Here is a 12,593-nt window from a genome sequence, read left to right on the forward strand (position 1 = left end):
CGGTGCAGGGGAAATTGTAAATAACCTGGATTAGTGCACACTGCACCCTCGAGAATTTACAACCAAATGTCCTAAAAGAGATATATGCAAAGCATCAAGTGTTTTAACCAATTGGTTTCAGAGTAGTGTGACTCAGAGTGGCTCTTGTAGGTTTTTCTGTGCAGTCATTCACTGAGTTATGTGTCACTGCAGTCTGTTTTTTAAAAAGGCGCTTTCTTAGCATATCTACTTCCTGTGTATCTTTGAGACATACTGTAACTGCTTGCTAAGTGCCTGTCCCACCTCTGAATCTTTCTTACATTACAAATTCAATTATACTAATACAACAAAATAAAGCAGCCTCCCCAAAACCAGAAAATAGGAATCGCTCACCCCAGTCGCACATGATCCCTCTATATCAAGACCCCAACTCTCATTACACCCAGAGTTAGCAAAAGCCCCGGAAAGCTTAGGTAAAAAAATGGGACTTGCTGTGTTCCCTGAAAGTTACCACATTAGAGGTATTTTGGATCAAGAGGAGTGAATTAAAAAGTTTGGGGCTCTTCACGGAGAACACTTGATTGGCTCTTGTCTCAAACAGATGGAGCTGCAGCTCAAGTGACACTGTAAAATAATCCATTGAAATGCTGCAAAGCCATCCATCCGAACAGTACTTCTGAGGTACTTTTTATTAAAATACTGCTTTAAAATTAATCCAAATTTAATTAGGCTTGGCAGGTCACTTCACTCATTTTGACTTTTGTTAGCCTTGCTGACTCATTCAAACTATTGAAGAGTGAGCTAGTTTCTATCCTACCTCATGTATTGTCAAAACGGCCAGCTAAGCTCTGAATATAGAAACTTGTACTGGTGTTATTGACCGAGGCAGAAGTGCTGGCTTTTTCAGATTCTAGATGGAGTTTGTGGAGCTAGCAGCTACAAATTTTATCGTTTGACTTGTAAACTGAGCAAGCCTGCTCTTGAGAGAGACTTGCACAATGTAATTTTTTGGTCCCTTTGCAGAGTACTTGTGATCTGTTAAAACTGCTAGGGTACGTGACCTTTTTCCTCCATTTTCACCCACTTAAAACTTAAACATAAAAAAAAATCATTATTATATAGGTAAAATCAGTTGAAGATGAAAAATTGTATAGTCGAATCCCAAAACTTTTTGCATTAGTTTTGTATTGTTAATAAAGTACCCCAGTGGAACAAAGCTATTAACCAAAGGGAATTCAGTGATGAGTTCATTGAGAAGGAACAATTGTTACATCAAAAGTGCATTGTTTTATAATAAACTAGCTCAAATTAAATGATGATGCTTAGGAAGTCACGTTAAACAGTGTTACAATCACACTTGTTATAGGATGACTTTAAAACAAGTAACAGCTGCTATTTAGCATTAACCTTACAGTTTCTTAGTCTTTTGGGCCAGAACAGTATTCATTTTTATATATGATACAGCACTGAGCACAATATCATCCTTTAACAACAACTAATAATAATAAATTACTTTAATATAACAGAGCTGTGGCTAGCTAAGAGTGAAAAGTCTTAATGTATATTCAGACTGATTTTTGAATTAGTTTGTATTATGAGTTGAATTGACCTGTGAAAATGACTTAGATTCAGTGTGATTAGACTTCATTAGCGTACTGCATGTTTTTCTTTATTCCTCATGTACATGTCTGCACTGATCAGGTGTTAGGACTCAGAGCATTGAGCTGGTGTCTGAAAATGTTATGAGATTAGGAACAATGTTGCATTTGTTGGTTCTGAATGGTGTGTACAGTGTATGTAACTGGTGTATCATGTGTACTAAAGGTATTAAACATCAAATTATATTGTGCTGTGTGGATAGTAGGTTGAATATAGGCTTTTTAAAGAGACAGTATCTTTCATCCTTCTAAAATGAGCACTGTGTGAAGTATATTGGTTAACAGTGGAACAGGATAATTGGGAAACCACTTCTGGACTACAATGTATGTTGGGATGAATAGAATACATGGTGTTTGGTTTAAAAAGGATTTTTGATGGTCACTTGTCCATTCTTAATCCCTAAACCTCTCTGGGAAGTGTCAAGTCTATCTAAGAATATATCCAGTGAAGGTGATTCACAAACCTTCTTTGACAGCTTGATCCATTGCTTGAGTGTTCAGCTCCCCCGCCCTGCCCCCCCCCAATAGTTTGCAACTTCCTTGGTACCTTTCATTCAGAAACTCCAAGTGTTTTACAAGTATTAATGAATTAATCCTTCCAGCAATCCTGTCGGGTAGGTAATTAACTTACATTTTCCTTACCACACCATAAACCCATTACTACTTGTTTGTCCTCACTGACTAATGAGAATAATTGGTGCCTGTCTTCTTAACATCTCTGTGTATTTGTAGACAATTGTTAAATTCATCCTTCGTACTGCTTTTCTCTAAGCTGAACGTGGTAGCTTTCCTAACCATTCCCTAATGGATTTATTTCCCTAACCTTTTGTTCTTTTTCTTCTAAACCCTTTGCAGCTAATCAGAGTTTTGAAATGATACCGAAAGCTCAGTGCAGTTCTGAGTTCAGAGGAATAATTACCCTTATTTATTTTGCACAATATACTCCTGTTAACATGACCCATAGTGGCATGTGTATTTTTCTGCCAGGATTGTATTTACTCCTTTATGGCTAGGTTGTGTCATTATGCCCTGCATTTTGGGCAATGTGGTGTTGTGCTTCCCCTGGAGTACCCTGGGAGAGAGTTGTCTAAACCGGAGTCTTGTTTGCACTCCCTGATGCACTAGCATAACTACACTGAAGGGTACGGAGTCAAGGCTCTGCCCCCATCCACCTGCATGGGTGGGAAGTTGTCTGTTCCCTGCACACTAGAAGTGGTGGTATAAAGCACCGGAGTAAGGGGGGGTATATTATGCTACCTTAGTTCTTTGAGCTGCATGTAAGACAATCACTATCTGTCTTAATTTGTCATCCTTTACTTTTCCCTGGCCCTCACTTGTATTTCCTATCTTACAGTTTATTGAATCCGATTTTATATTGAACTTGGCCATTTTTCCATTTTATTAAATATATACTGTATTTTAATCCCTTGTCACTGGAGAATTTTTGATCCTTTTGACCTTTACCATCTGCAGATATTAATATACTCTCCACTCCATTCTTCAGATTAATGAAAATGCTGATTAATAATAGACCTTTGTGGACTCCTATTCAACATCACCTTCTTAATGGACACTGAACCATTAAAAACAGTTAAGGTTTTTTAGCCAGTAGTAAAACCACTTTATAATTCTATTTAATCCACACTGCATTAGTGGTAGAAGTGGAAAGCAAATTAATAGGAACTACTTGGATGAAGCTGGAGCTCTTGTCTGGTTTTCTTGTCTGCTGCCAGTAACTTGTCCCTTCCCTCCCATTCCCAAATGCTATGATTATTTATAATGCTGATGGCTGTTTGTTATTAGTGAAAATGAGTTTGGTTTTTCTCATGTTAATCTTTATAGTGATATTTGTCCAAGTTAAAGCCTTGCCATATTTTTGGCTGTCTGTACAAAATGTAATTAACTCCTCATTTCCATAGGTACTAATTTCACTCCTTTTTTAAAGTATTTTTGCTAAACATTGATGTTTTAGGAAAGACCCATAAGGACAACTGACAAACTATGTTGGACCTGATCCTGAAGTCTATGATTAACAAGACTCTCGTTGGAATCAATGAGAGATTTGCCTAAGTAAGGATTTCAAGATTCGGTCCATAATGAAATTAACAATGTTGGAATGTAGTTCTGCTTTGAAAAGTAACTGTAAAAATGGCATGTGCGATTCTGTTGCCTCTGACTTGCATATTATATATGCTCAGTTTGCAAATAAATACATATTTTTCTAACTGCCATATCTGTAAACTTAACCTGGGATCAGAGAGCCCAGTGGTGGTCTTCCTGATGCAAAACTAGAGAAAAGAGGAGTTTGAGGAGGAATATAAAAGAGGGCATTGAGGATGCTTGGCTATATGTAGAAAGCAGCCTGAAGAAAAAGCACTAACAGAGTGGTGGGAAGAGGAGACATAAGATGTTGACACTGAGGAAATGTATGGAAAAAATTACCACCAGGTCAGCTGAACCGGTGTTAAAACTGGTGGGAATCATAATATAGACAGCTTAGTCAGGGTCTATCATTCTTACCATATTACTCAAACGTACTGAAAGCATTATTGACTGTTCTGTGTTCACACTTACAATCCCTGAAAATCCCTATTCAAGTTCTAGAATTTGTATTGTGGACTGGAGAGGTCAAAGCAGCCCTTTGTCCTGAGAAGTATCATACTCTTCCCTCTCATTGCTTAATTCGTTCCTTTTTTAAAATATAGCGGAAGCAGCTTCTGATGGAGGGGAAGCCCAATTTGGCCGTTTTGCCATTTTCCCCTCAGTTCTAGGCTGACACTGGGTTTTTTGCAGTGCTTAATTTGTGCCAGAGCTGAGTCCGGCACCTCTAGGCTTGGCATTTCATAGCCCTGGCACCTCTGCGCTTGCTGCATCAGTTATGAAAGTAAAAAAAATTGTTTGAGCCCCAGCACCTCTTTCATTACAAATTAAGCACGGTTTCTTGTGAAGATTTGGGAGAGGGAGGCTTTGAGGGGAGCAGGGATTAGAAATTTGTGGAGACTTCTGTGCACAGCATAAATAAGACCGTAAATTAGCTTTCTGTAATTTAGGGTGTATGTGTTGGAGCAGGGGGATCACTATATAATCAGCAAAATCAAAAGGACCATTGACTTTATTTCTGAGGTCTAAAGATGCTTGGAAATGGAAGAGAGAACTGGGATATAATCTAATAATTTACTATTTTGGTGTAATATTTTTTTTTAACAAGCAAAATATGTTCAAATAACAAAAGTCCTGTTGTAAATTAATAAGAGAAAGGAAATATAGAGTTAAGGATGAAGATCTCTCCTTGATTGTCTCATTGTGTTTGGATTCCTGAAAACAGTGTAAATTGTGCCATATGTACTGCAATATGTGATCACAATGGGATATGGAAAGGGCCACGTCTCAATATTAACTCTTAGTTTCCTTGCACTTCATCTTAAAACCCTTAGTCTTAGGACTGTGTATTGCCAATATGTCTTAATAGTGGTCACACAGTTTCCCTTGAGGAATTCCCTTGAGGAATTCCACCATGATTTCAACAATTTCCATCCCACCACCAACCTCAGCCTGGTCCAGTCCACACAAGAGATCCACTTCCTGGACACTACAGTGCTAATAAACAATGGTCACATAAACACCACCCTATACCGGAAACCTACTGACCGCTATTCCTACCTGCATGCCTCCAGCTTTCACCCTGACCACACCACACGATCCATCGTCTACAGCCAAGCTCTGCGATACAACCGCATTTGCTCCAACCTCTCAGACAGAGACAAACACCTACAAGATCTCTGTCAAGCTTTCTTACAACTACAGTACCCACCTGCTGAAGTAAAGAAACAGATTGATAGAGCCAGAAGAGTTCCCAGAAGTTACCTACTACAGGACAGGCCTAACAAAGAAAATAACAGAACGCCACTAGCCGTCACCTTCAGCCCCCAACTAAAACCACTCCAACACATTATTAAGGATCTACAACCTAGCCTAAAGGATGACCCAACACTCTCACAAATCTTGGGAGACAGGCCAGTCCTTGCCTACAGACAGCCCCGCAACCTGAAGCAAATACTCACCAACAACCACATACCACACTACAGAACCACTAACCCAGGAACTTATCCTTGCAACAAAGCCCGTTGCCAATTGTGCCCACATATCTATTCAGGGGACACCATCACAGGGCCTAATAACATCAGCCACACTATCAGAGGCTCGTATACCTGCACATCCACCAATGTGATATATGCCATCATGTGCCAGCAATGCCCCTCTGCCATGTACATTGGTCAAACTGGACAGTCTCTACGTAAAAGAATAAATGGACACAAATCAGATGTCAAGAATTATAACATTCATAAACCAGTCGGAGAACACTTCAATCTCTCTGGTCACGCAATCACAGACATGAAGGTCGCTATCTTAAAACAAAAAAACTTCAAATCCAGACTCCAGCGAGAAACTGCTGAATTGGAATTCATTTGCAAATTGGATACTATTAATTTAGGCTTAAATAGAGACTGGGAGTGGCTAAGTCATTATGCAAGGTAGCCTATTTCCTCTTGTTTTTTCCTACCCCCCCCCCCCCGATGTTCTGGTTTAACTTGGATTTAAACTTGGAGAGTGGTCAGTTTGGATGAGCTATTACCAGCAGGAGAGTGAGTTTGTGTGTGTATGGGGGTGGGGGGATGTGAGAAAACCTGGATTTGTGCTGGAAATGGCCCACCTTAATTATGCACATTGTAGGGAGAATGGTCACTTTGGATGAGGTATTACCAGCAGGATAGTGAGTTTGTGTGTGTATGGGGGTGGGGGGATGTGAGAAAACCTGGATTTGTGCTGGAAATGGCCCACCTTAATTATGCACATTGTAGGGAGAATGGTCACTTTGGATGAGGTATTACCAGCAGGATAGTGAGTTTGTGTGTGTGGTTTTTGGGAGGGGGGTGAGGGGGTGAGAGAACCTGGATTTGTGCAGGAAATGGCCCAACTTGATTATCATGCACATTGTGTAGAGAGTTGTCACTTTGGATGGGCTATCACCAGCAGGAGAGTGAATTTGTGTGGGGGGTGGAGGGTGAGAAAACCTGGATTTGTGCTGGAAATGGCCCACCTGATGATCACTTTAGATAAGCTATTACCAGCAGGACAGTGGGGTGGGAGGAGGTATTTTTTCATATTCTCTGTGTATAAATAAAGTCTGCTGCAGTTTCCACGGCATGCATCCGATGAAGTGAGCTGTAGCTCACGAAAGCTCATGCTCAAATAAATTGGTTAGTCTCTAAGGTGCCACAAGTACTCCTTTTCTTTTTGCGAATACAGACTAACACGGCTGTTACTCTGAAACCACACAGTTTATGTTGACTCTATTTTTTTCTTGTGTTCTGGTAAGCACATGCTGCCTAAAGCAACATCTTAGCTCTGCAAAAGACTGGAGAGATTTAAAAAAGTCAATTTTTAACGTTCAAATAAGACATTAAAAAAAGTTTTTAAATCTGAATTTTCAACTCTCTCAGGGATTGAGCTACCTGTGAATAAAGTATAATGATTAAAACCAAATGTCAATATGTAATTTCAGTGAGATGATTGTATTTTCTTTATTTTTATTTATTTATGCTACGAACAAATAGATATTTTGACTAGTAGCTGAAATAAACTTTCCCCCACTACAATCTTGTGACTTTTTCCCCAGTTGAACCTCCTGAAATAAGTTTTTAAAAATCATCTTTTCTTCATGGCACTCTGTAACAAAAAAGATGACTCTGGACATATGGCTTAAAGGTCTTTTTAACTGTGTTAAAACACAATATATGGGTTCCCCACAGGAAGTAAATATTGTGCATGTTTGTGCTGGTTTCTGAAAATATTTCCAGATACAAAGTAACCTTCTTAGAATTGTTTCCAATTTGTTGATTTTCTTTTCTCTTTTTTGTTAGATGAAAGGTGCACTGACTGAAATTATCCAGCTCGCTACCTTGGATTCAGACCCCTGGGTCTTAATGGTAGCTGATATTTTAAAATCCTTTCCAGATACTGGCTCCCTTAACCTTGATCTTGAAGAACAGAATCCCAATGTTCAAGATATTTTAGGAGAACTTAGGGAAAAGGGTAAGCAATCATTTGTTGTCTAAAATTACTCTGCATATTTTACATTTTTTTGCATTCAAACCACTATGGGTGAAAGTCAATGAGGCAAGGATTACACCCTATGTGTTTGAGTCTAATGGGAAGCAATAAATGTGGGTCTAATTCAGCAGCTCTTTGCCACAGGAACTGTTCCACATGAGGCAGTAGAACTATGTAAGGAGTGCCTGAAATGAAATAAAACTGATGTATAATTTAATAAATATTACTTTTTGATTAAACTTGTATAAACTTTTAAAAGATCATAAATTAAACATCATTTTATTCCTGTCTTGCATTCTTTTTTTTTTTTTTTACTAATCTTCAAGGGACTTCGGGTTGTCTACATTAGGAGAGAGGCTCTGTGCACTTGTTCATAGTTTCGAAAGCATGCTATTATGCTTTCTCTCTAAGACGCCGATCCCAAAGCAGTGAGCTTTGTGTGGACAGACCCCTGTATTGAGCCTCATTAAAGATGAGCGTGTACATCTGTACTTCAAAGAACCAACCATTGTGCTATACAGATGGACTGCAACTATACTAGCAGTTCTTAGGAAGTGTCCCATCGGTGCAGCTTCACGGATGATGGCAGCAGTCAGAGCATTAGTGTAGTCTAGACTAAGGCAGTTAAAATGCCTGAGCCATGTATATGCTAGTACTCCCATAGTTACTGCTACCAGTGATGCAGTACCAGTCTTCATGAAATAACAGGAACTATCCCAAAAGTTGGAAGTGTAGAAGAGCCACCGAATGTAATGGACAGAAATGGTTGTAGAAGCCAGGATGCAGCAAAGTAATAGAAAAACTCCTTGGAAAGAGAACTGCATCATGCTTGACAATAGGAATGATCATTTGCTGGTAGAAATCTTTACCTCTCGGTATTTTGTGGTCTGCCAGATTAGGTTTTCTGTTTTTTGTTTGTTTTTTGTGTTTTTTTTTAAATGTAGCTTCTGAGAATTAATCTTCAGCTGTTTTCTCCCGAGTACTGAAATATGTACAATACTTTAAAAATAACTTTACACTTGACTAGACAAATCTAACGTGGCCATCTTAAAAATAACATATTTCCTGTTTTATTAAATCCTTGTGAAGGGTTACTTCCTACAACATAGCTAGAGTTGGCAGGTTTCTGGAATAGTGATTATGAGCAAAACAGAAGTTTCCCTCGGGGTCTGAATAAATACTTTGAAGTTAAGAATCACCTGCACAAACTATATAAAAATTGTCTTGTAATTATCTGTGCAAGAGGTCCTTTTACCCACATGCATTATGTTAACTCTTTACACAGTAAGTGAATGTGAAACATCAGCTATGTTGCCGTTGGAGTGCCAGTACTTAAACAAAAATGCCTTGACAACACTAGCTGGGCCACTTACTCCCCCAGTGAAACACTTCCAGCTGAAAAGAAAACCCAAAAGTGCCACTCTTCGAGCAGAACTCTTGCAGAAATGTAAGTAGTAAACCAGCTAGTTGATCAGATACAGTTACAAATAGGATTGTAAAAGGAAGGCATAGAATTCAGTCTTGTTCTTCAGTACAGGAACACTTATCGTATCTTCCCTTCTTACAAGAATATGTGCTGACTGGTTTTCCACAATACACAACAGTGCAGAAGATCAGGACGAAGCCTAGTGAAGCCATTCTGGCTGTCACCATATTAATATGCTAGTCTTGTTTTTGTAATTTAAATGCTGTTCAGATTTGAAGGCACTGAAAAAGCTTTTTTTTTGCTTTTTTTTTTTTTTTTTTTCTCTGTTTAAAGCAACGTTAGATTCTTTGGTGGTTATATTTAGCAATCAGTTTGAGACTCATCAGGGAGAGCTTTTGTTAAGATGCTTGGGGCTCTTACCACAAAAATGAAACTGGAACCAAGCTGAGCTTTATTTTGTCATAGTTTTTGCAACAGGGAGCAGAGGCAGCCAGTACATGCTTTCCCTTGCTCAGTGTGCCTACTGTGAGTGAAAGCCAAGAAGATTTTCATTAACAGAAGGCAGGAAGTTTGGCCACAGCCGTGAATTTAAAATATTGTACTGTACATTGCACTTTGCTGTAGCAACTTGCTTTTACCTTTCTTTGAGTTGATTAGTCAGTTTGATTGGATTAAAATATCAACTTGAGTAGCTAAGCATTTTGAATGAAATTTTTACCTTTTTTAACTTTCTACTTTCCCCTCAAGTAGATTGTTTGTTTATTTTTATGTTAGTTTGCATACTTCTGTAACTTAAAAGGATTGTGTAACAGATAATGCACCATTTGGGAAAAAAAATAATTAGATTATGTGATTTGTCGAACATTGATGACCTGTGTCAATTAAAGGTAGTTTCCCATCTTGTACTAGATTAGGTCCTAAAAGAATTTTATGTAGGATGTGCAGTAGTTTTAATTTCAAATACAAATTTTGAAATAACTAGAGCATTTCTCTTTTTAGCAACAGAAACTGCACAACAGCTCAAGAAGACTGCAGGAGTGCCTTTCCATGCCAAAGGAAGGGGGCTGGTCAAAAAAATAGATACAACAAGTATGACTCATTTTATATTACTACTCAGTAGAGAATAATGTATATGTCTATACAGCTCATATGTAGGTAAAATATAATGTTTGCAAAGAATAAAATTACAAGGTTTATATTTTTAAAAACTGGATTGCAGAGAGGAGGGAAATGAAGCTCTATGGAAACATGAAAATATAAAAATAATGATGCACTTTAGTGAAGTAATCTTAAACTGATTTTCACATATGGAAAGGAGAACATGTGATAACCATAATATGGGGTAATTATTCCAGGTGAAATAGTATGAAACTCCTGCTTGGAATTTTTTTTGCTTACATATATAGATGAGGTTATATATAAAAATAGTATATTTTATTGTAATTCTTAAAATAAGGTACAAAACTGTCAAACATAATTACCAAGAACATAAACAGTTCTGCGCATTAGAAGGGAAAAGGCAGATAAAGCCTATCAAACACTGACTCAAACAGATGCAAAGATTGCCTAGCTCTTACTAAGGATATTGTAGTAGTTGAGAATAGTTGTTTTCTAAATGTAGAGAACTATAAATGCACCATTTTCTTGAAGTGTCAGTACCTTCAATATTTTAGGGTAGCAGTAGCACCACTACAGTTAAAATTGCACTCAAGATTTCCATTTTAATGGGGTGAAAAGAGTCTACACAAGTCAGTGCTCTGAGATGATCAGTTCCAAGTATTTGTTGTAATTTCTGAACTGCTTGAATTTTCTGTTATCAGTTTGTAGTGGGGAAAAAAATTAAAGCCAATTATGCCAGTTTTTGAAACTGCTATGCAACTAAACCATGTTAGTGCCTGAAGTTTTTCCTTCAGGGCCTTCTTTAAACATCCTACAGCAATCTGAAGTGTGAAAATTGGTCTGATTCTTTGCTATGAGTAGATTGGAAGAATATTTAAAAGTTGCATTTTTAAAAAAATCAATAGATATTTAAGCTTTAAAATGTTACTGCTTGAATGTTGACATTGATACAGTGGAACTGATCAAGGTTGACACTGGTATAAGATAAGGAATATTGATAGCACTGGAGCTATGTGGACACAATTTGCTGAAGATACAAGTTATAATGGTAGTGTTGGAGTTATCTCAGTACAATGACAAGGGGTTTCTGATGATCTAATTTATCAGACATACTGCTTACTACCACGCTACAGGAGTTCTGATCCTAATGAAATGTGGCTCTTTGTCCCCTGTTAAAGGACAGACCACAGATACAAGATAGTGGTTTGTCTACTCTAGACTTGGAGCTAATAAAGCTATCTCTTTAGCCCAAGCACTAGAGGCTCCTACTTTCAGATCCAGAAGCCTCAGGTTCAATCCCCATGGATACATGTGAGGATTGAAACTCCTGTCAACCTCAGAAGCTTGAAGCTTGGGACAAGCTTCCCTGGCCAGGGTGTAATCCATGCTTGCAGTGTTTCTCTTTGTATCCCACTCGTCAGGCTGTCTAGTGTGAAATAAGCCCTGGACCTCTGGATTTTAAAGCTATTGTTTGAGCTAGAGGATTAGGCCATTTGGTCAAAGGCAGGGGCAGACTCTAAAAGCTTCGTATGTGGGGTAGCCACTGTAGGAAACAAAGAGCCTTACAGGGTTAGCATTGGCTACACGTTTTTTTATAGAGGTGGTGGTTCAGGGCATTTTAAAATAGGTTATATCTTACAAGTGGTAAAGGACAAAATGGTGTCAGTGTATTCTGAATCCTTGGGCCATCAGACGTGGCGTAGGGTTCAAACAATGTATTAAACAGTTTAATACTTTGGTCATACATTAACAAATGCCATCACTGTCAGTCACTATTGGTCTTGCCTTGTGTGCGGGAGCTAGTCTTACCTGCAAGAGCCCCCATGCATGTGCCCTCCTCTGTCCGACTTTCTAATTCTGGCCTCTTTTTCACCCAGCCCCCGACTTCTTCTGGCAGATGGAGAAGCTTCAGTAAGCTCAGATGTGCCTGTGATTCCAGGGAAGGATGCCAGCAGGAATGTGTTGTAGGTCACTTAAGATTTTCACAAAGATACATAAAAGCGGCAAAGAGTCCTGTGGCACCTTTATAGACTAACAGATGTATTGGAGCATAAGCTTTCGTGGGTGAATACCCACTTCGTCAGATGCATGTACTGGAGCTTATGCTCCAATACGTCTGTTAGTCTATAAGGTGCCACAGGACTCTGCCGCTTTTACAGATCCAGACTAACACGGCTACCCCTCTGATACAAAGGTACATGTTACATTTAATCCACATGTGACACTTCTTGGGGGTACCTATGGTTGTGAGACACACCCGTACCACCTGCCCTCATCTGTGCTTATTATGGGTCAGTTCT

At 38.7% G+C, this 12,593-nt stretch overlaps 1 protein-coding gene across 1 annotated transcript in view; it reads left to right on the plus strand.

The window, feature by feature from the left end:
• The window catches only part of NELFA (negative elongation factor complex member A), a 37,404-nt gene that overhangs the window by 2,009 nt on the left and 22,802 nt on the right, over positions 1–12,593 (plus strand). The window contains exons 2-4 of the mRNA XM_048849097.2: positions 7,559–7,730; positions 9,034–9,195; positions 10,174–10,263. Of these exons, the coding sequence (XP_048705054.1) occupies positions 7,559–7,730; positions 9,034–9,195; positions 10,174–10,263 (424 nt within the window). The remainder of the gene's footprint in view (positions 1–7,558; positions 7,731–9,033; positions 9,196–10,173; positions 10,264–12,593) is intronic.

Source organism: Caretta caretta, chromosome 4, assembly GCF_965140235.1.
Source record: "Caretta caretta isolate rCarCar2 chromosome 4, rCarCar1.hap1, whole genome shotgun sequence".
NCBI lineage: Eukaryota > Metazoa > Chordata > Testudines > Cheloniidae > Caretta > Caretta caretta.